The sequence below is a fragment of the Sus scrofa genome, chromosome Y (genome assembly GCF_054392235.1).
Source record: "Sus scrofa isolate SSC_HxYL_T2T_F1_AM1 chromosome Y, Sscrofa_HxYL_maternal_Yorkshire_Landrace_v2.0, whole genome shotgun sequence".
In the NCBI taxonomy this organism is placed as follows: Eukaryota; Metazoa; Chordata; class Mammalia; order Artiodactyla; family Suidae; genus Sus; species Sus scrofa.
Genome location: NC_139402.1, coordinates 9794921 through 9818084, shown reverse-complemented (window position 1 = coordinate 9818084; position 23164 = coordinate 9794921). Strand labels below are relative to the sequence as shown.

Genomic DNA, 23164 nt, shown 5'->3' with positions numbered 1-23164 from the left:
TCTCCAGAGCCTCAGCAACGCCTGGCGGGCAAACCCCCGGTTAGGTGAAGGGCGGCGCCATCAAGGCATCCCCGGGGCCCACCCCATTGGGTCTGGGGGGGCAATCCCTCTTTATAAGCTGGATTTGGGGAGGAAGTCCAGAGGCAGTAGTGAATGCGCTTACGGGGACTCACTTAGGGAATTTTCTCACTTTTCACACCCACGGCCTCCCCTGCCGTATTTGGCCTCCCCTGCTGCATTCGCAGAGAGGTGGGAACGACTCATGATTTTCCCAGGATCTGGAGGAGCGGCTCGAAGAAGCCCGTGGAGGCAGAAACGCATGCACCGTCAAAGGGCTTGTAAAACACCGGCCACCTTAAACTGGCTTTGCCTCCTTAAATAGTTTATTTATTTATTTATTTACTTTTAAATATTCAGAATCAGCTATTTTCATGAGCTCACATTTCTGAGACATTAAGATTTGTTTCTGAACATACAGTACCGCAAGGTTGGCTACATAAAACAAGTAGAAAACCATTTTGAGAGGAAGCTCAATAATTGAGGCTGTACTGCATTTAAAGATTTAACACTGGCTATATACAAAAGGGAAAACATTCCAACTAGAAACACTTCAATAGTTTAAACTAGAAATACTTCAATAGTTTACTGATGGATCAAACCTGGAGTAATGGGACAGAGGCAGCACTGCAGCAGGTGCGAGACGGGTTCCCGGGCCTCATAGGATGACCCTGAACCAACCATCTTCAGTCTACGGAACTCAGAGGCTGGAAGTGTTGCCAATGCCTCCCTTAAAGCAGCGAGAAGCCCCCCAATAAAGAAAATATAGCTGCCAGCAGCCCAAGGAGCTTGTATGGACTGATTTGAGACTGGCTAACCAGATTCCAAGGTTGAAATTTCCCCAACCCCTTAAGTTTTGGCCCAAAGCCTGGATCCCTGGATGAGAGAGATGGATTGAGCCCTGCCTCTCATCACCTTGCAGGTGGACCTCGCAAGAAAGCTTCCTTTCTCAAAAGGTGGTGACACAGTATTGGCTTCTGCATGCATCGTGCAGTGAGCCTCTACTCAGAGGGCGAAGGGGACTCATGGGCCGGGTGGCAAAGACGCTCTGCCACAGTCCATTTCTTAAAAATTGCCCAGATGGCCAAAGTGACCACACAATTAACTGCTGTAACGCAGAGGCCACCAGACTCCCGGCCCTCCAAGCCAGCCTGCTGTAACTCATGCAAAAACCAACCGGGCCACTTTGGTGCTGCAGCAGGTCAAACATAACACCTGCTGAATGTAAAAGCCTTGCTCATTAACTAGTTTCACTGATCAGGCTGCCGTGAGCACCCCTGTGAGACGCCTCAAATCCGGAGTCCCTAGGGAGCGCTGCCTATGGGCAAGGCGCTGGCTTCATCCAGCCAACGGTGACAACAGCGAGAGCCCCCTTCCTTAATGGCTGTGGAACGCACGGCTGGGTGAAGGCCACAGAAGATTCCAAGATGACATGAATTCTGCCTCTTGAGGGCAGGGGAACAAAACACGTCCATTTTCGAGATTCTTCCCCAAGTTGGAGAAGATGTGATATGGATCCACGTCACACTTTCAGGAAAGCAGCTTTTCAATCCCTGCCCTTTGGCTGTCCCCGGGATGACAGCTCCATCGTGGAGGCTCTTACTTGCAGCCCAAAGCATCCCAGCTGATGCAGGACGCTGCCAGGGCAGGGCTCTCTGCACCTGCTCAGATGGCGAGGACCAGGGGCAGCCCTGCTCCCAAGGAACTTGTCCCTCATGGTGGCATGGAAGATTATGGGTCCATCCCTGGTTGTGAGGCAAAGAGCAGGTGGATCAGAGAGCCAGCAGTCTGCCTCCTTGCAGGGCGTCCCCCCTCTGGCGGCCCCCTCCCTCCTTCGCACCGCTTTCTCCTACACACAACCTCAAGCTGACAGACAAGGACGACTTGGCAGCAGAGACTCACAACCTCTGGTGGAGAAAGCAGGGCTGAGGAAGGAACCGCCCATCGCAACACACAGCCTTATGCACTGAGGTGATGAAGGGCAGGGAGCATACTGACCACAACCGCGGCAGGAGGACGCTCCGAGGCCAGAGATCAAACCCACACCACAACAGCGATCCGAGCCGCAGCAGTGACAATGTCAGACCCTTAACCTGCTGAGCCACCAGGGAACTCCTCTCTGCTTTCTTTGCAAAGCTAGAAAGGAGACACTAACAGGCCAAGGAGAAGGTGCTCCTTGAATCTGGTGGGTGCTCGATAAATATCTGCTTAACCAGACCTTGAGGATTTCAGATTAAACATGTACAACAACCTCCAAATGAACATTTAAACATTATGCATTTTTTCCTTTGACTGTGTCCTCGCACGATGTTCAGTCAGATCCAGGTGCAGCCTTCAGAGGGACGCAGAGCAGTCTCAAATCCTTATGGGATCTGACTCCAAGGACCCTGACAAACTAGGACAGCAGCTCAGGAGATGGACATACGAGCGGCCCCGAGGAAATTCTATACTTTGTTGTCTCTAGTCTCCTCGTTGCCTGGTTACAGAAGCTTCATCAACAGAAGTGAGACATGTAAACACACACTAAGAAAGGAAGTCTCTCGACTTTCTAGGGGAGGGGTGTGTTTATTCAAACAGCCCAGCAACGCTCTTGCCCTGGGGCCCTGGGGCCCAACCACCGGGGAGAGCCTTTCTCTGGGTTACACGCCCTTGGCTTATCCTGAGGTTCACAAACAGAGGGACGGCAGTTTCAGCTCCTGATCTGTTTACACATTTTGACCATACTCTTGCCTTCATCCGTTCTTTGTGCAGAGGTGTTTCTAAAAGGAAGGAGTCTCGAAGTCAATGCTGGGAGTCGACAGGGCAACGGGGTTGGATGCACGGAATTTTCCTTGCAAATATGTCTGGGACTCCGTCTGATCCGTGCTAGGAGAACACCTGTTCTCCAGGCAAGAGATGCCCTGGTTCCGTTCCGAGGCTGAGGTATCAGAGCAGTGGTGATGAGTTACCTGACTGACGGGGGTAAAGCCCTGCAGGTTTTTATATTATGCTCTGGTGACAGCGAATGCAAATGATCTCAAGTATATGCAGACAGAAGGTGCACTCTCCATAAATAAGGCCACTGGGTGGAGTTTCCACTGGGGCTCAGCAGGTTAAAAACCCAGGATATGGGTTTGATCCCTGGCCTCAATCAGTGGGTTAAGGATCCTGTGTTGCTGCAAGCTGTGCTGCAGGCCCGCAGCCTCAGCTCTGGTCCAGCCTCTAGCCTGGGAACGCCCATATGCTATAGGTACAGCTTTAAAAAAAATGCCATTGAGGCCACAAGGGACAGAGATCCAGGCATGGATTGGGAGAGGTGTTTATTTATTCCATGCTTCTGGATGCATTTCATCCCTTTTGCCCAGGAAAACCATTCTCCCCACCCCTCCACAAGACACCCCCTCTACCCCTGCAGGGAAGGTGACCCTCCCATGGGGTAGATAATCTGTTCAAGGATCAGAACTGCACCTTCCAGGCTGACCCTGAAAGAGTCCAGACCCCAGGCTCAGAGCTGATACACCCTCAGTCCTAGCGCGTGTGTCTCTGGGAGGTGTGACCTGGGAACTGGCTTCCTTCTTGAAAAATCAAGCTGTAGAACATACATAGCACGACATCAAGCATATAAAGCCAAATACATAGGGGACCAACCGGTATGGACTGACTTGGGTCCCCTGCCAGTTCCTATGTTGAAGTCCCACCCTCCGGGAACATCTCCGAATGTGACAGTACATGGAAACAGGGTCACTGCAGATGCAAGGAGTTAAGATGAGGCTGTACTGGACGGCAGGGGGCCGTCATCCAAGACGACCTTGTCTTTACAGAAAGGAGGAAGGAGGCACGTGGGGACGATGCCCGTGCAAGCCGAGGAGTGCCCAGGTGGCCAGCGAACCAGCAGAAGCCGGGCGAGCGGCACGGAGCAGAGGCTGACAGCCTTCGTCAGACGCTGCTGCTGACACCTTGGTTTCGGGCTGCTGTCCTCCAGACCAGTGGGACAATACGTTTCTGTCCAGGCCACCCAGGACGCAGGGCAACTAACACTCCTGTACTTTCTGTCTCCTAGAAAAACATCCTTGCGAGGTAAGAGCCCGGGGGGGGGGGGAACCATCATATATGCAGGAAGATCATAGACGGGGGGCGGCGGGGGGGGGAAGCAGCAGGAAGTCACGCACACAGGACCTGCTGCATTAGAAACGGTGTCTGTCTCAGGTTCCGAAGGAGGTGGGTACAAGGATGTTTCTGCATTAATGTCCACTTGCACGCCTTAAAATGGGTATCTCACAAGTTTTTTTAAGTATGCATTTTAGAAATGCATGTTAAAAATTAATAATATTAAAAAATTAATAGACTTCAGAATTTTAAAAAGTATCCGCAAGCATTTCTTTGAACGGTGTTTAAGCTCCACTGCTTGGGGCAGCCCCAATATCGTACGATGGGAACCTCAGGGCTCATCCTTGTCCAGTGACTCACGGGGGAACCCCACGAGCCCTGACGAAGCCAGGCCAGGTCCTGCCTCGGGCTCTGCGGCACCCTCGGCTCCTTCCCGGAACACGCGTTTAGTCGGTGCGTGACGAACCACAGTTGTGTCTCGCTCATAATCAAAAGTGCTGCAAGAAACCTGAACAATTCCCGCATTTTATTTATTTATTATTTATTTAAAAAAATTTTTTTTTGGTCTTTTTGCCATTTCTAGGGCTGCTCCCGCAGCACATGGAGGTTCCCAGGCTAGGGGTGGAATCGGAGCTGTAGCGGCCAGCCTACACCAGAGCCACAGCAACACGGGATCCGAGCTGCATCTGCAACCTACACCACAGCTCACGGCAACGCCGGATCCTTAACCCACGGAGCAGGGCCAGGGATCGAACCCGCCATCTCCTGGTTCCTGGTCAGATTCGTTAACCACTGTGCCACAATGGGAACTTCCAATTCCCGCATTTTAGAAAGCTGTGCAAGGATCATTTTGGTGATGGAGGGTGTTGGAGCTCAATAAACCAGTGGTCCTAAATCTAGGAGGTTCACATATATACACCGTATGTATACACCAGCGGGGACCAAAGACACCAAATCACCCTGCCCCATCGACATACACCGAATGCATACACCAGCCCATGAATACCTCCCCTATGGTGGGAGCCAAGAACACCAAATCACCTTGCCTCCGTACACACAGACATCACATTACACCAGCCCGTAAATGCCTTCCCTTTGGTGTGAGCCAAGAACACGAACTCACCCCACCCCATCTCTATACACCATATGTATACACCAGCCCATACATGCCTTCCCTGTGCCAGGGGCCGCGACATCAAACCAGCCCCACCCCTCTCAGAGTCTGTCCCCATCACTCTTGGCCTGAATTCCGGCCTGAATTCCAACCTGACGTCATGTGAACAGAAACGTCACGGGAAGAAAGAACACGTTCCCTCATGCACCGCAGTAAAGGGATGGCCCCGAACCCTCTCTCCTTCAAGCCTCTGAACGAGAGCGTCCTGGGCGCTTCTCCTCCAGCCTGGAATTTGGATGGTGGCTGGAGGCCGTGCACGTGCCCGTGGAAGGGGATGCCCCACGCTCCGGAGGGACCTTCTTACCTGACTCCTGTAGATACCGATACACCAGAAAGTTCACCTCGTCACTGGTTATGCTCATCTTAGCCTCACCTGGCGGCGATGAGGTCTTTACAAAGCGGGAGCCACTCTCTGTGAGACAGGTGCAGGGAGAAAGCAGAAGACAGCTTTGAAACACGGCCCGTATGTATTTTTAAAAAACTGCATTCTTTTTGAGACAATTGAAAAAAATAATGCTCAGGGTGTTATACATGCAAAGGTAATTAATGAATGCCTGATACGTGTTATATTTGGTGATGACATAAAAATTGTGTAATTATGTACATGTATAAACATACATACATAGAGGTGAAAACGTCCCCTCAAAAGATAAGCTGGTGTATTTTCTAATCCCGGGATGGGGTCATACACCAACCACATTAATGAAGACAAATTCAGGAGAAATGGAAAATGAAAAAATAAACTTTTTCCCCCCTGTACTCAGGGCATGCAGAAGTTCCCAGACCAGGGACTGAACCTGAGGCACAGCAGTGACCTGAGCTGCTGTAGTGACAATGCCAGACCCCGAGCCCACTGAGTCACCAGGGAACTCCCAAACCCCAACTTTTTATTTGGTAAATACCCCTGGGGTGCGCCTGATACCAAGCTTGATTAGAATGCTGACGCAGGCTGGGACAGAGGCGGTAGCTTTGATGCCAGCCTAGCAGTGTCCTTGACACCCCTGGGCAGGGCCAGCACAGTCCGGATCGCATCTGTGATTCTGGAGCAAGGATGAATCACAGCGCCTTCTGCTCTTAAAAGTCTAATGATGACCGTGCCGGTCACGGAACCTACAGGGCGCACGTGGCCCTGAAAAGGCAGATAGGTATCAGGGAGGAGCTGAGGCAGCCTAGGTGTCACTTTAACGTCACTTCTCCAGAGAGGCCAGGTCTCAGGACGCCAGCCGAAGCACACACAGAACCTACTTCATTTGTATTTTCCTGCAGAACCTGCTCCATCATTTTGGCGGAGACCTAGGGTACCTGAACAGCAAGGGGCAACCTCGGGGCAGGCGAGATCGGATAACGCGACATTCCTTATCACAGGGAGCCTCTGTGCCAGAGGTCGACGACAACCTAGAGTCTGACTCCTGTCACAACAGTCCTAAGTCAGAGCCCAGAGCATCCCGGCCCAGGGAGCACGCGAGCCAACCGGAGTAGCACCCACCCACCCATGGAGAAGGCATCGGCAAGGGCATTCCCTCCAGACGGCAGCGGCCCAGACAGGCCGCGACCTCTCTCAATCATGTCACCAACACCAGACAGGTGGGGCTGTTGGGGACGTGCCTTCAGCGTCTATGTCACACATGTCCAGGCACCTTTACGGCAGCGCAAATCCTCCACTATCGAATGACAATGCCGTTTCTGTCATTTAGAAAAAGTCAAAAGGACGAGGGCTCGGTCAAGCGGGGGGGACGTGGAGGAAAGTTTGTGGGAAGGAGCCCCCCCCCGCACGGCCCCCAGTGCGTCCCTCCCCTCCCGTGTGGGCAGCACCTGCTGTGACTCCTTGTGCCCAGCGGAAGGGGGCGGGCAGAGGAGGTGGATGCCACGCCCTTGCTTAGGCGTCGGGCAGGGGTGACCAGAGGTCCGTCCTGGCGCTGTTACATCACAGGAGCCTCGTACTGAGTGGAGGCCCTGCTGCTGGCCCTGAGCTGCCATCACGAGACCGGCCTGGGGACCCGGCGGCAGCCTCCGGGAAGCGACTTCTGCCAACAACGTGCCCCTGAAAGAAGACCCGTCCCTTCTCAGCTCCTCACGAGGACGCAGCCCAGCTGCCACCGTGGAGAAGCCTCCCAAGACCTGATGCCGAGGCGCCAGGGAAGCTGTGCCCAGACCCCTGCCCTGGGAAACGGCGAGACAACAAACAGGCTGTGTCCAGCCGCTGACTCGGGGGTCATTTGTCACGTGGCAACGGGTAACTAATCCGGTGGCCTCTTGGGTGATGCTGGTTCTCGCTCTGCGGTGAAGATGTTATTTTTGAAACGAGATTTTACTGTGCGGTTAACAGAACTCTGCCACGCACAAATACTTCTCTAACGTCACTGAATTAGGTGCTATTTCCGTATTTTTGCAGACATTGAAAAGAAAACTGGACACTCAAAATACAGATTTGTCCTGAGATGTCTACGTGGACGCTGGGAAGTTCCTGTGTAAGACGGCACCAGGAAAAGCCTAGAGGAAGAGGGATAAATGAGGGGTTCAGGATTCACACACACACACACACCCCTATATACAAAATAGATGAACAACAAGACTCTACTGTGGAGCACAGGGCACGCTCCTCAATGCTCTGCAATAACCTACCATGGAAAAGAATCTGGAAAAATGTCAATGAATCGCTCTCTTGTACACCTGAGATGCACACAACGCTGTAAATCAACTCTACTTCAATTGAAAAAGAAACTATTCGCGAGCCAACAAGGAGCTATGAGATCAGTGTATCCAAATGACAACAGGGAACGTTAGTTGGGGGAGAGAAAGTGAACCACCAACAAAAATGCATCCTGCAGCATCCTGCCGCTCTCCAGAGACTTCTGGGGAGGCTGGGGGTGCAGGAGTGACGAGGAGGAATTCAGTTCTAGGGTCAGGTTTGTTCTCTGGTTAACCGGCGGTACCCCTGGGACGCGATGAGGTCCTGAGAGCTCCACCCTTGTGAATGGGTTATAAAGAGAGCCGGAGAGAGACGCTGAGAGGAAGGGCCGTCTGTGAACCCAGAAGGGGGTCCTCACCAGAGGTGCCTTGATGCAGACAACTTCCAGCCTGGAGAACCGTGCGAAAGAAAGACGTCTGCGGCACTGAGTGACAGCGGCCCGAACGGCCTCCGATGTCATCCCCACCCCCTTCTCTCTTTGACGGTCATGCTGGCCGCCCAGAAACAGTAACACCTGACCAACAGAGGCTCTCGGCTTCCGTGCTGTTGACGTGGGGCCTGATGAGTCTCCACGGCGGGGGGGCCCAGCACACTGCAGGATGCTGAGCAGCACCCCCACCTCTATGATGGAATCCAGTACTGCCTCCCCGCGCCCCCTGTGGTTGTCGTCATGAAAAAAAAAAAAAAAAACGTCGCTAGACATTGCCAAATACTACAAATTATAAAACTGCTGCGGGCTGAGAACCACTGCTATAGAGGAAAACCAAGTATTTTGTGTTTGAAGTGAACTCCATGCATAAAGCCGGAGAGGCAGGGTGGAGCTGGCTTGTAGGTATCGCTTAATGACAGGGCCCTGCTACTACAAAGGATCCCTCAGGTGCAACAGGAGAGCTTGGCTTTTTCAAACAGACATGTGGACGCCTTCTACAGAACTGTATTTTCATAATGACGGGACTGATTTCATCTTCATCATCCCGAGCGATCTTTGATATTGTCTTTCTTTCTTTTTTTTTTTTTGTCTTTTTTGCCTTTCTTTGAGCCACTCCCGCAGCATATGGAAGTTCCCAGGCTAGGGATGGAATCGGAACTGGAGCCGCCGGCCTACGCCAGAGCCACAGCAACGCGGGATCCGAGCCGCATCTGCAACCTACACCACGGCTCATGGCAACGCCGGATCCTTAACCCACTGAGAAAGGACAGGGATCGAACCCACAACCTCATGGTTCCCAGTTGGATTTGTTAACCACTGCGCCACGACGGGAACTCCGATCTTTGATACTTTCTAAGGAGAAGGTATCTGGATACATATGGACGACACGCTGGTACCCAGAGCCTGGTTCACGTTCCCCTCCCCAAGGGCATCTGTAAGAAAGACAAATGTCTGCATGTGTGTTGGCACAGGACTGTGAAGCATGAGGATGCAAGAGCCTCAAGAGACAGGGGATTATAGACAGTTTTTCTTAGTCAGTTCCTCTGTTTTTCTTTAGGCATCATCCTTTTTTCCAACGAGGAAAACTTCTGTTTAAGCTCTAGCTCTCTGCCTTCGGATCACAGGTTCATTTTCTCTCTAAAATTTTAAGTTAGGATCCAAGAATCAGGCTGTTTTCCTCAGTAGAGTGGGTTTTGTTTTGTTTTTGTTATTGTTTTTGTTTTTTTTTTTTTTTTTTTTTTTTTTTTGTTTAGGGCCACACTCATGGCATAGGGAGGTTCCTGGGCTAGGAGTCAAATCGGAGCTACAGATGCCGGCCTACACCACAGCCACAGCAATGCAGGATCTGAGCTGCATCTGCACCACAGCTCACAGCAAAGCCAGATTCCCCGACCCACTGAGCTAGGCCAGCGATGGATCCTGAATCCTCATGAATACGAGTTGGATTAATTTCTGCTGGGCCACGATGGGAACTCCCCCCCACCCCAGTAGAGTGTTAACTTCTTAAAGGATTTTGATTTGTAAACAGCAGAGGAAAGAAAACAAAGATCATCTCTGGTCTGCAAGAGAACCAGGGATGTCACGCCATTTGGTCCACAAGAGAGTCATGAGTTTCCACTGACTGGTTCACCTCAACACAGGCCTGCCTGAAGGCAACGTGGGCTTGGCTGGAGACCACTGCGAGAAAGCCAGCCACAAGGAGCTCTTCCTGTTTCCCAGTCATGGCTCAGCAGAAACAAATCTGACTAACATCCATGAGGATGCAGGTTCAGCCCCTGGCCTGGCTCAGTGGGTTAAGGATCCGAGGATCTGGCATTGCTGTGAGCTGTGGTGTAGGCCAGCAGCTGTACCTCCGATGTGACCCCTGGTTTGGGAACTTATATATTCTGCAAGTGCAGCCCCCCCCCCCACCAAAAAAAAAAAAAAAAAAAGAAAAAAGAAAAGAAAAGAAAAAAGAAAAAAAAAAGAAAAATGATACTAGTAGACTCACTCAATGAAAACTATCCCTATTTGCAGATGACATGGTACTATACCTAGAGAATCCTAAAGACTCTACCAGAAAACTGTTAGAACTCATCCATGAATTTGGCAAAGTCGCAGGATACAAAATCAATACACAGAAATTGATGGCATTTCTATACACTAACAACGAAAGAGCAGAAAGAGAGGTTAGGGAAGCAATCCCGTTTACCATCGCATCCAAAAGAAGAAAATACCTAGGAGTAAACCTACCTAAAGAGACCAAAAACCTGTACTCTGAAAACTATAAGACACTGATGAAAGAAAGCAAAGATGACACAAACAGAGGGAAAGAAAAACCATGCTCGTGGATTGGAAGGGTCAATATTATCAAAATGACTATACCACCCAAGGCAGTCTACAGATTCAATGCAATCCCTATCAAATTACCAAGGACATTTTTCACAGAACTCAAACAAAATAGGTTAAAGTTTGTTTGGAAGCACACAAGACCCAGAATAGCCAAAGACATCCTGAAAAAGAAAAATGGAGCTGGAGGAATCAGGCTCCCGGACTTCAGACTATACTACAAAGCAACAGTCACCAAAACCATATGGTACTGGCACAAAGACAGAAATATAGATCAGTGGAACAGGACAGAAAGCCCAGAATTCAACCCACACACCTACAGCCAACTAATCTATGACAAAAGAGGCAAGAATGTACAATGGAGAAAAGACAGCCCCTTCAATAAGTGGTGCTGGGAAAACTGGACAGCCACATGGAAAAGAATGAAATTAGAACACTTCCTAACACCACACACAAAAATCAACTCCAAATGGATGAAAGACCAAGATATAAGACCAGATACTATAAAACTCTTAGAGGAAAACATAGGCCAAACACCCTCTGACATAAACGACAGCAACATCTTCTCAGATCCACCTCTTAGAGTAATGACAGTGAAAACAAAAATAAACAAATGGGACCTAATCAAACTTCAAAGTTTCTGCACAGCAAAGGAAACCCTAAACAAAACAAAAAGACAACCCACAGGATGGGAGAACATCTTTGCAAGTGAATCAACTGACAAGGGAATTAATCTCCAAAACTTATAAACACTTTCTGCTGCTCAATACCAAAAAACAAACAACCCCATCGAAAAATGGGCAGAAGATCTAAACAGACAATTCTTCAAAGAAGACATACGGATGGCCAAAAAACACATGAAAAGATGCTCAACATCACTCAGTATTAGAGAAATGCAAATCAAAACCACTAGAAGGTATCACCTTACACCATCCAGAATGGCCAGCATCAAAAAGTACAAACAATAAGTGCTGGAGAGGGTGTGGAGAAAAAGGAACCCTAGTACACTGTTGGTGGGATTGTAAATTGGTGCAACCACTGTGGAAAACAGTATGGAGATGCCTCAGAAAACTAAAAATAGAACTGCCATTTGATCCAGCAATCCCACTCCTGGGCATCTATCCAGAGAAAACCATGACTCACAAAGACACATGTACTCTGATGTTCATTGCAGCACTATCTACAACAGCCAAGACATAGAAACAACCTAAATGTACATCGACAGAGGAGTGGATCAAGAAGATGTGGTACATATACACAATGGAATATTACTCAGCCATTAAAAGGAATGAAATACCAGCATTTTTAGCAACACGGATGGACCTAGAAATCATCATGCTGAGTGAAGTCAGTCAGACAATGAGACACCAACATCAAATTCTTTCACTGACATGTGGAATCTAAAAAACGGACACAATGAACTTCTTGGCAGAGCAGATACTGACTCACAGACTGTGAAAAACTTATGGTTTCCAAAGAAGACTGGGTGGGGGATGCACTGAGGGTTTGGGATGGAAATGCTGTCAAATTTGGTTGTGATGATTGTTGTACACCTATAAATGTAATAAAATTCATTAAGTAACTAAAAAAAGAAAAAAGAAAAATGGTACCAGTAGACTCATTCAACGAAGGGTTGCCCTGAACCTTCAATTTTTAAAAAATGCTGTCTTTGAAGCGCAACACATGACATGCGACGTACGCCTGCACATGTTTTTTAAAAAACTGATCTAATAATTGGATTGAAGTCTCCCTCACCAATAAAATACCTTCTTAATTTATATGGCATCAATGACTTAAACTTCTTGTAAGACTTGTTCTTCTAAAACCTAACTAGTTCCAAAAGAAGGACTTACAGTGATTCGTGAACGAAAACGTGGCCACATATTCTTAGACAATCCCATACGCGGACGCGAACACTCCTTGAACTGAACATAAACCACAGCAACATTCAAGCCACTTCAACACTTTGGGTTTGACCATGGCGAAATCAAGAGAAACCAACAATTAACTGAGTGTCTAGTTGTGAGACCTCCGTACAATGTGCACAGAGGTGATGCCTGTCATTTTACTGGATTAATATCACTTAAAAAAATCACCTTTTTGACTCAAGTGAGTAAAATGGCTCATCTTCACTTGGTAAAAACTGCTTGAGACAAATCTCACCCCATCTACTCACAACGCAGGGAAATAAAGTTATCCATCCCCTTTTCTCCAAGAGAGGAACTAAATTTTCACGGAGAGATGTGAGAATGAAATCATGCATTTTTGTCTTTTTTTTTTTTTCCTTTTCTAGGGCTGCTCCCGCGGCATATGGAGGTTCCCAGGCTAGGGGTCTAATCGGAGCTGCAGCCGCTGGCCTACACCACAGCCACAGCAACAGGGGATCTGAGCAGCATCTGCAACCTAAACCACAGCTCACGGCAACGCCGGATCGTTAATCCACTGAGAAAGGGCAGGGACTGAACCTGCAACCTCATGGTTCCTAGTCGGATTCGTTAACCACTACGCCACTATGGGAACTCCTAAAATCATGCATTTTTAAATCCAGGGGTCTGCTGCTGAGTTTCATATACATAAATGTGCTGGTATTACGGTGCTCTTCCAAGTTCTGGGGGGCGGGGGTCTTTCGCAACACAGAGTTTCTGATTTCAGTGGCAGCGAAGTCACTTCGGGCTACCGTGCGGCATCTGCCTGTCTGGGCAGCTCAGAAGCCAAGGCCAAAAGCGGGGCGCCCTGGTCCTCTTCGCTACAAAACCAGTGGTGAGCAATCACTTCAAGATCACATTCTGACACCAAGGACCTTTTTTTTTCTCCGGCCAGGGCGTGCATTGGCTTGACGTGGGATCTCAGTTGCCAGACCTGGCACTGCAATGTGGCTGAAGCACTGAAAGGTCTGGATCCCAACCCTGAGACCAGCAGGGATTCCCGCTCTAAGCACTGCCCCCCAAACCCCTCCTCCTCAGCTGTGTTTGAACATGATCTTTTTTTTTTGTTTTCTTCCTTCCTTTTTAAGGCCACACCTGCGGCATATGGAAGCTCCCAGGCTAGAGGTTGAATCAGAGCTGCAGCTACAGGCCTACACTACAGCCACAGCAATGCCAGAGTCTTAACCCACCGAGCAAAGCCAGAGATCAAACCTACATCCTCATGGACATTATGTCAGGTTCTTAACTCGCTGAACCACAGTGGGAACTCCTGAAGGTCCTTGAAGGCAGCTATGAAGTCAGAGCAAGGGGCCTATGAGTTCCCAGCCAGAGAGCCCAACTACGTGCAGTTTCTTCTCCAGGAGGGACCAGGCTTCTATGGAGCAGACAAGGAAAAGTCAAATTATGTGATGGCTCAGGGTCCACGTGGGAGAGGGGGTGAGGGCTGGACGCTTTCTAGAAACTCCCAGGGCAGGGCCTGCACAGGGAGGAGCGGCTGGGCAGCTATTAGTGCTATTCTGCCACCCACCAGCACCCCGAAAGCAGAGGGCCCCCTGGAAGGGCCTGAGGAACAAACCACCCTCGCCCAAGTGTGTCAGCCCAGACCTGGCGCCCCGGTGGTGACAACCTGCAGGTAGGGAGCCCCTCCTGCGGGGCTCCACCCAGGCACCCTCTTTCTCGCCCGGAGACCCCGGCGCGTTCCAACACCCAGCGGCTTTCCAACCGCAGCCGCCCCCAGCTGGAGCTCTGCGTTCTCCAGCGGGGCCTTCCAACCCCCCTCCTCCAGTTCTAGAATAAAAGAGCTTTTTCTGCACCGGTAGATCCTCGTCCGCCTCCAACAGAAAGGAAAGAAATGAAAGGGTTCTTAATGAGTGCAACTGTGTTTATTTTCCTGCCTGACCCAGTTTCGATCGGAGGCACCTCCAATTAGGTCGACGGGAGGTCCTGGGATTGCGCAAAAAGGAAGTCAGCGCCCTCCTGCGCGGCGAGGCGGGGCCCCCACACCCCCTCACTGTGCCGCCTGCAGAGGAAGAAACAATCAGTGCGGACTGATGACAGTTCTGGTGGTTCCCCAATCAAAGACAACTCTTCCAACCGAAATACTCATTTGGGGCTAAATCCGGCGGGAAGCTGAAGGGGACGTTATTTATAGCATCTCTCCTTTGCACGATTTCATTTCAAGGGGCAAAAGCTCCTCTTAATCACGGTTCCGTCACCACTCCGACGCAAGAGAAACGGTGTCTACCAGGGTTTCGCGGGCTTGCGGATGTGCGGGGCGCATTTAACCGGCTCTCATGCTCGTGCTCGGGGAAGGGAGAGGACTCTGCCCCCCAAACAACGAACTCTTAACTACTGTCAAGGGCACACTCGGAAGAGCTCCTGCAGCGCTGGCTCCGGGAGTTGAAGGCAGAAAGGGCAAAAGCGAGCTCGTTCCCTGGCGCCGGGAGGGCGCGGGGCTGGGAAACGGGGATGTCCGCCCGCCGACTCAGGGAGGGGACGCCGGCGCCCGGCGACAGCCGCTGTGCCCAAGCCGCTCATAACCACCTGCCGGGGGAGGAAACGTTCTCCGAACATCCTCTGAAGACGCCCTCGGCTCCTCCCCGGGACCCGGGACGGAGGAGCGTTGGGCCCACGTCTCGGCTCCGCGCTCAGTCTGCGGGCCTTTACGCTGGAGGAATCCGCGGCTTAGAGTCCGGTTCTGGATGAGGCCCCGGCCTCTGGGGCCCGACTCCACGCAGACGAGAAGAGAGAGCCGCTGCGGCTGGAGCGGCTGCTCGGACGACCTCAGCGGAAGACCGCACTTTCGCCCGCGGCCTCGGACACCTGCTCCGCGGACCGGACGCAGCGGGTCTACCTTCCCGCGCGCTTCCCCATAACGAGTTTCCTCTACAAACGTAAACGGAGTTTCTTTTGATTTCACCACCAGCGGTCAGTGCCGATGAAAAAGGGAATGTACGTTCCCACCTTTCCATGTACATCTTGATAATCGGCCGGGGACCAGCGGGCTGCGGAGAAGCAGGCTTGTGTCCTCACGCTGCACACCTGGTCCGCGGGTAGAACTGAGACGAAGCCGAAACCTGGCCACGGAAAGCTCCGGTTGTCCCACCACAGTAGGAGTGACTCCATAAATGATGGCCTTTAGCGTTGAACCCCAATTACAGGAGAAGAGACTGGGCGGGGAACGTGAAAACATTACCGGTGGTTTAATTTTGTGTTTTTTTCCTACGGACTTATCTTCATGTACCAACGAAGTGACTATTATCCTACAGGAAGAAAAATATTCCCTCCAAAGTTAATTTTTTTTTTCTCACGAACTTTACAGTTGTATTTATTTACTTTGGAGTCAAAATGATAGAATCCAAGAACTATAATTTTGCTACCTGAGTTCACATGCCTAGCAGTGGCGATGCCCTTTGAATATGGGAATAAAGTAGTGTGATAAAGTGAAGTCCTCAAAAGAATTTTCCTAACAGGGGAAAATGGCCATGACACAGTGCTATGTAGAAAAAAAGTAGGTTTCAAGATGCAATGCACATGTTGCTAAATTTTCTTTTTTATGCACACACACACAAATGAAAGACACCCTCTAAAATATTCTCACACTTGTTTCTCCAGGGCTGGGATCACGCTGGACTTCTCTCTGTGTGTGAGTGTGTCTCTTTCTGTATTTTCCAAATTTTCTCCTGTGAACATGACGCGCTTTCATATTCATTAAAATGTAATTAAAATCTGGCAGTGTCTTCAGAATTCACCAGTGTGAGAACAACTCAGCTCAGGAAATAAAGCTGCAGGGTTGGGAGAGCAGACAGGAGGGGGCTCTTCTTGGGTTAGAAAAAGAATGCTGCTCTTCACAGAATCAAAAACAGTCCCCGTCCCCCCCCCCCCCCCGCTGGGGGGGCTCATTCAGAAAGGGTCCTTTCTGTGCCTGGCTGCCCTTCTGGGTTAATGAATGGCTGGCCGGGGCTGCCATCCAAACCCTGTGTGCACAGCCATGAAGGATGCTGACGTGACAGGAAAGGCGTCCTCGCCTGGAGTGACCTCCAGGACTGTCTGTGCCCCTCCCAAGCAGCCCCCGGGTCCTCTCTCAGACCCTCCGAGCTGCAAAAGGCACCCATCCCACACCTCGGTGCCTGATCGGGAGGAGGACCCAGAAGGAAGCCTTCCTGAAACCCTTCCACCTGGGAACAGCAAAGCACGGCTCAGAAAGTCCGCATCACGAGCCAGACGGTGTGCAAAGACTAAGTTCACGGTGTTCTTTTTATAGTCTCCTCTCTCCACAGTGACATTCAAGTTCACCTACCATGATGTCAACGCCAAGTGCCTCGGGAGACACTGACAGCTACGGCTCCCACCTAACAGCAGTTCGCCCCGTTTTCATAACGACTTTGGTCTGTAAGCTAATGCTTCCGACTAGTTCGTAAACTACCTTACAGATGTTAAGTGTCTCTAAGCCTGAGAGGCTGGGATCAGATTCTCCAGCATGTGCATTAGGCCCTCAAACAAATTTCAGGAATACACACAGGCTGGTTATGAAACGTCTGAGACACTGCGATTTTTCACCCACAGACGTGGGATTTATTTTGGCCTTGACCATTTCCTTTTCTGCGGTGAGTGGCGTCAGAAGAGAGGTATCTACTCATAGAATGTGGCCTCCAGAGTTTTGAAAAATAAACCCTGTGGCTTTTTCTGTCCATATAAAGGTGGGTGAGGCCGTGCCCTTTGAGGCAGCCGGCATCTCAAAAGACCTTGGCGTTAAAGCATATTTTGGTCCCTGAATGTAAATGAGTAACAACAAAAAAGCTTTTTTTAATATTTATTTTTTGCTTTTTTTAGGACCGTGGCACATGGAGGTTCCCAGGCAAGGGGTTCAATTGGGGCTATAGCTGGTGGCCTGCGCCACAGCCACAGCAATGTGGGATCCGAGCCATGTCTGCAACTTACACCACAGCGCACGGCAACGCCAGATTCCCTACCCACTGAGCGAGGCCAGGGATCGAACCTGTGTCCTTGTGGATACCAGTCGGATTGGTTTCTGCTGCACACAATGGGGACTCCCCCCCCCAAAGCTTTTGAAAAGAAAAATACTTAAAAACACCGCGAACCCAACTATCCAGTGAGGTCCAATGAGCCTCGTGTTTATATCCGTAAATGTAGAACTCAGTTTTGCAATCGAGTGCTCTGCAGCTTACGTTTCCACAGTCTCAGACTGGTAACATCAAACTCCAAAATAAAATACTGACAGTAGCAGTGAGTAGGATTCGTCAGCCTCGGTGCTCTGGGCATTTGGGACCACGGAAATCTCCGCCAACAGGCTGCCCTGGGCACATAGAATGTCGAGCAACAGCCCTGGTACCCCTGCCCCCACCCCACCCCCGCCACGAGAGGCCGGAGCACGCCTCTCCCTGCCGAGTGTCTCCAGGCATGACCAATGTCCCCTGGGGAGGGGCGGGACACTGCCTGGGAGGGAGACCTCCTGGGTGAGGGCCGTTACAGAGTCCAGAGCCACCCCTCGCATGGCAGGACAGCCCGCACACTCCCCAAAGCTTCAACTCCCTGAACACCAGCAGCGCCTTCGCCAAGCAGCCACGACGCGGATCCCGACCCGAGCATGCGGCGGACCTGCTGAGCTGCCCGCAGATGCACTTCGACTCAGAGCCCGCGGGTACCCGGGGGAGAAATACAACAGGTGCGTTTCTCCAGGTCAAAGTGGGCGCGACTCCCACCTGCGCTGCCTCCGAAACACCTGCGTGCTGTCAACGGCTTCGACATTTTTTAAATGATTGAAAAGAAAATCAAAACGATCGTATTTGGCCACCCGTGAAATTGGTTGGACATTGAAATTCCTGTGCGCATCAACACAGTCATGTGGGCACCCAGCCACGGTCATTCATCTGCGGACCAGGAGGGAGCGGCTCTAGGGGCACAGGGCAGAGCTGGGCAGCAGAAACCAGCGCCCGCAAAGCCTCAGCGCGCTCCTCTCCAGCCCCTGACAGAAGACGTCTGCCGACCTTGCTCTCCTGAAGATCTCCCCTTTCTACAGGAGACGACGACGACGGCCTGGTCACTTCCCCGCCGGGTAACTTGAGGGGGGTGCCAGCCAACATACCAACCACTTTAAAAAGAAGAGCTGGGGGAGTTCCCGTCGTGGCGCAGTGGTTAACGAATCCGACTAGGAACCATGAGGTTGCGGGTTCGATTCCTGCCCTTGCTTGGTGGGTTAACAATCCGGCGTTGCCGTGAGCTGTGGTGTGGGTTGCAGACCCAGCTCGGATCCCGCGGTGCTGTGGCTCTGGCGTAGGCCAGTGGCTACAGCTCCGATTCGACCCCTAGCCTGGGAACCTCCATATGCCGTGGGAGCGGCCCAAGAAATAGCTTAAAAAAAAAAAAAAAAAAAAAAAAAAAAGAAGAGCTGGAGTGCCCGCTGTTGACTTAGCGGTGATGAACCCAACTACTATCCATGAAGACGCAGGTTCCACCCCTGGCCTCACTCCGTGGGTTAAAGATCCGGTGTTGCGGTGAGCTGTGGTGTAGGATCTGGCGTGGTTGTGGCTGTGGCTGTAGCCTGGCAGCGGTAGCTCTGATTGGATCCCTAGCCTGAGAATTTCCATATGCCTGGGGCTTTGGCCCTAGAAAGTAAAATAAATGAATAAGTAAATAAATAAACAAATAAAAAGGAAAGGAAGAGCCAAGAAAACACCACAGCTGCGGTCTGCTGTGAATGGCTTTTGAAGGGGGTACCTGCTGAAACTAGGGGCGTCTCCTGGAGACAGGTATCAGCCCTCACTTTCTGACGCACAGCGCCCAACGCAGAGAACAGGCATGACTTCGAGGTGACTCCCAAGCTTGGGGATGCGCTGCGGGCAACGTGTAGGAGAAGCAGCAGACTGGGGGACTCCAGCACGGTTCCAAGGGAGCACGGCATGTATAGACCACACAGCCTCTTATTAAAGGCTGCAAACACTTCCACCGCCACGTATGAAGCTCAGCACTGGTGCCTCCCACACAGAAGGACGTCGCGGGTGCTCAGGTCAAGCAGCTTATGTGCCCTTTGTTCTGACCTCACACTCAGTCAAAACACCGACAAGCAAGGGACCTCTCCTCTCCTCCTCCCCCTGACACTTCAAACACGGTTGGCGCGCCCTGCAAAAAATACTGACTCACCACGGAGCCGCTCTGGCAAAGTCAGAGGGTTCTTTCAAATGTTACACCGTGACCACGCAACCTGGCCATTCTACTCTCAGGTACACGCCCAAGAGAAACGAAGACGTGTGTGCCACACACGCCTTGCACAGGAATGTTCACGGCTGCTTACTCATGATGACGGAAAGCCACCTGCCACACAAATGCCGTCCACTGAGGGCTGAGGGGACAAGATGTGGCAGAGCCAAGGGACGGGATAGTACCGGGCCACAAAAAAAATTCCCGCTACAGCATGGACAAATCTTGAAAACATGATGCCGCGTTAAAACCAGCCACAAACTGAACACATTTTTTAATTTTATAAATTTTGGAATACATACATTTTATTATTAAAATTCTATCAACTGTCATTGAAAAACTTTTCCTTAAATTTTTAAATGTTACATAAAATGTAAAATTTTATTAAAATAAGATGTTTAAATAAATTGTGACAATAAATACATTTCGATACTAAAATTTCAGGGCATTCCCTGGTGGCCTAGCAGTTCAGGATTCAGCATTGTCACTGCTGTGGTTGGGGTTTGATCCCTGGCCTGGGAAATTCCACATGCCACAGGCACAACCCCCCTGCCCCCGATTTATAGATTTTTAATAAACATAATTTTTAAAATAAATGGCTATAATTAATTGCATATATATTAATTTTTAAAAAAGCTTACACTTCTCAAATATTTAAGCACAATACTGAAATTCTAATACAGTTGACCCTTGAACGTGGTGGTTGGGGGTCTGACTCCCTGCACGGTTGTTGAAATGCACTTCCTGGTTTTGACGGGGGGCTGGGGGGGCTCCGTGTCTGTGGTTCCTCATCTGTGGACTCAACCACGGACCGTGCGGGACAGAAGCATATTTAACGGCCCTGCGCAGTTCAAACCCAGGTTCTTCTAGGGTCCATCGTACCCATTTACTTTGTTATATATTGGGTCTTAAACAAAAAAGATTCACTAAGAGCCTTACTTTGGTTAAATTTAGGTCTACCATTTTAGTTTGGATGGGTTCTCTTCAAACAAGACAGCAAAAGTCTTCCCCAAATTTCCCGCTTCGTGTTTTTAAAACTTTAAAAAGCCCTAGGATTTTTTTTTTAAATAAAAAATTAAACAAAGAACCAGAAAGCACGAAAAATAAATGACACAATGAAATCCCAAATCTCATCTACCAAAAGACAATAGCACTTTTTTTTGGTGGGGGATGGGAAGGGGAACCAGCAGCTTTGGTTTAGGATGGGCGTCCACCCCTTTTTTTTCCCCACAAAGTTACTGAACTTCTTTTTTTTCTTTTTCACATTTTAAATGAAAGAACAGTTGACTTACAATGTGGTGCCAATTTCCTGAACTTCATTTTTTAGGTGTATAATCTACATGTATAGGGTTCCCACTAAGAATCCTACAGCGGCACTGTCTTTCCTTTTTTTTTTTAAGCCGCCCCCGGGCAGATGGAAGTTCCTGGGCCAGGGATCAAACCCGTGCCACAGCAGCGACGGAAGCCTTTGCAGTGACAACACCAGATCCTGAACCCACTGCACCACAAGAGAACTCCTGGTGGCATTTTCTTGTAATGCAAAAAGGTAGCATTTATTCGTTGTTTACTTCATGACAGGTATTTGCTGAGCACTTTAATTTATTATACAATTCTTACAACTCACTGTGGTAGGTACTATAATCAGCCCTATTTGAAAATTGATTTTCTTTTCTTTTTTTTCTTGGGGGCGGGGGTGGGCTTCAATTCTTTATACCTGTGCGTCTGCAATTTGGTTTGCTCTTCTGGATATCTTATCACCTCATTAGATCTATAAATAGAAAGCTACATGTTCTTCTAATAAGTTTCAAGGTTAAGTAGCACATCAATTTGCAGACAGATGCAAATCATATTAAGAAGCTAATAAAGCACAGAACTGAGATACAGCAACCAAATAGATCTAGACTCATGCGCGCAATTATAATTAATTGTGCAGCTTAATTTTAATTCACAATGTTAACAAAAGAGACTAATTTTTAGAAGGTGTCCTCTGCTCCTGGTGAGACCCAGAAACGTCTCTAATAGCTGGTTCTGTATCCCCAATTCTTAGGAGGCAATAAAAGGCCAGTTCGTCATACAGAATCGACTAAACCACCCAGGATGACTTAATGATGCTCTATGTCCTACCACCTGCCGCTTCAGCCGGGAGAAAGGTCTCAGCTTCCTCTCCAAAGCATCATTTTTAAACAAAAGGTGTTACTCCGTTTCCACAAAACGGAGTCCTGCTTCTCAAAGAGATTTCAGGTCAAAGACCAAGATCGAGGGCGGCTGTTTACCTTCAGGGTGACTTCATGTGTGGACCTCTGAACCAGGGGGCTCCCCAGCCTCCGAACGTACAAACCGCCAAGCGTCTGCCGGGACCTGCCTGGTGAGAAACAGAGAGATCTGAGGAAAGAAAAACACCTTGAAATTCTTTGGGACTTATTCACCTTTAGCAGGACCTACTCCTTGTTTCTCTTTCTCACCCCCCAACTCAAACTTGACACAGTCTGTTGTTTCAGTATCTCGGTCTTAAAATGTAACACAGATGAGGCAGTTCTATGTGCAACATGAAAAAGGAGACATGAAAATAACCAGTCAGTATTACGGGCACAGGTAGAAATTCTGCAAGGAAAGAGTCTCGAAATAAATAAAACTGATTTTAGCTCAGAGAGCGTCCCTGCTATCATTCATTTCTCGGTACTTAATGCCCAGCTGAAATACCTTTGTTGTAGGGATTGTATCATGTGCAACCAATATGTTAAACTGTATCCACCTTTAAGAGAAGAAAAGGAGCTTCAGAGAAACTTCACTGACATGGCTTGGGCATGGTTTGCAATAATCCTTGCACGCGTGTTTGTGTGCAGCTATCCACCCTTACGCCCGCCCATAGAAACACCGAAACAGTAGAATCCCCCCTCCACCCTGCCCCAGATTCCCGAAAATAAAGCAGAAGAGCGCACTGATTAATAGTTCTCAAGTTTTCCGTTATTTTTTCTCCACGTTTCCATTTCCCAGGAGCTGCATTTGCATGGATGTCTAAAGAAGCCAGGGTTCTAGCTCATAAAATAACCCTGGCATGTCAAAAACTTGTTTTGCTTTTCCACTCGGTATCAATACTAAGCAGTCAACCAGCGTTCACCGACCCATATTTACCTTCTTCCTCATAAAATGGCTTTGGTTATGAGTGAATCCAGCCTCCCACAGGGTTTAAATTATCCACCAACTCCAGTACGCAGGACATTCAATGCCTGTTATTTCCTCTAAATTCTTGTTCAACA

At 49.6% G+C, this 23164-nt stretch overlaps 1 protein-coding gene across 6 annotated transcripts in view; it reads right to left on the bottom strand.

Annotated features, from left to right (window-relative positions):
- The window catches only part of LOC102166569 (transducin beta like 1 X-linked), a 247535-nt gene that overhangs the window by 56607 nt on the left and 167764 nt on the right, over positions 1–23164 (bottom strand). For 3 of the 6 annotated variants that reach the window (XM_021080268.2, XM_085009014.1, XM_085009013.1), the window contains 2 exons: positions 22181–22269; positions 5622–5729 (listed from right to left, as the gene is read on the bottom strand). In XM_021080268.2, the coding sequence (XP_020935927.1) occupies positions 5622–5679 (58 nt within the window). In that variant the 5' untranslated portion in view covers positions 5680–5729; positions 22181–22269. The remainder of the gene's footprint in view (positions 1–5621; positions 5730–22180; positions 22270–23164) is intronic. The other 3 variants (XM_085009015.1, XM_021080269.2, XM_085009016.1) reach the window with 1 other exon arrangement.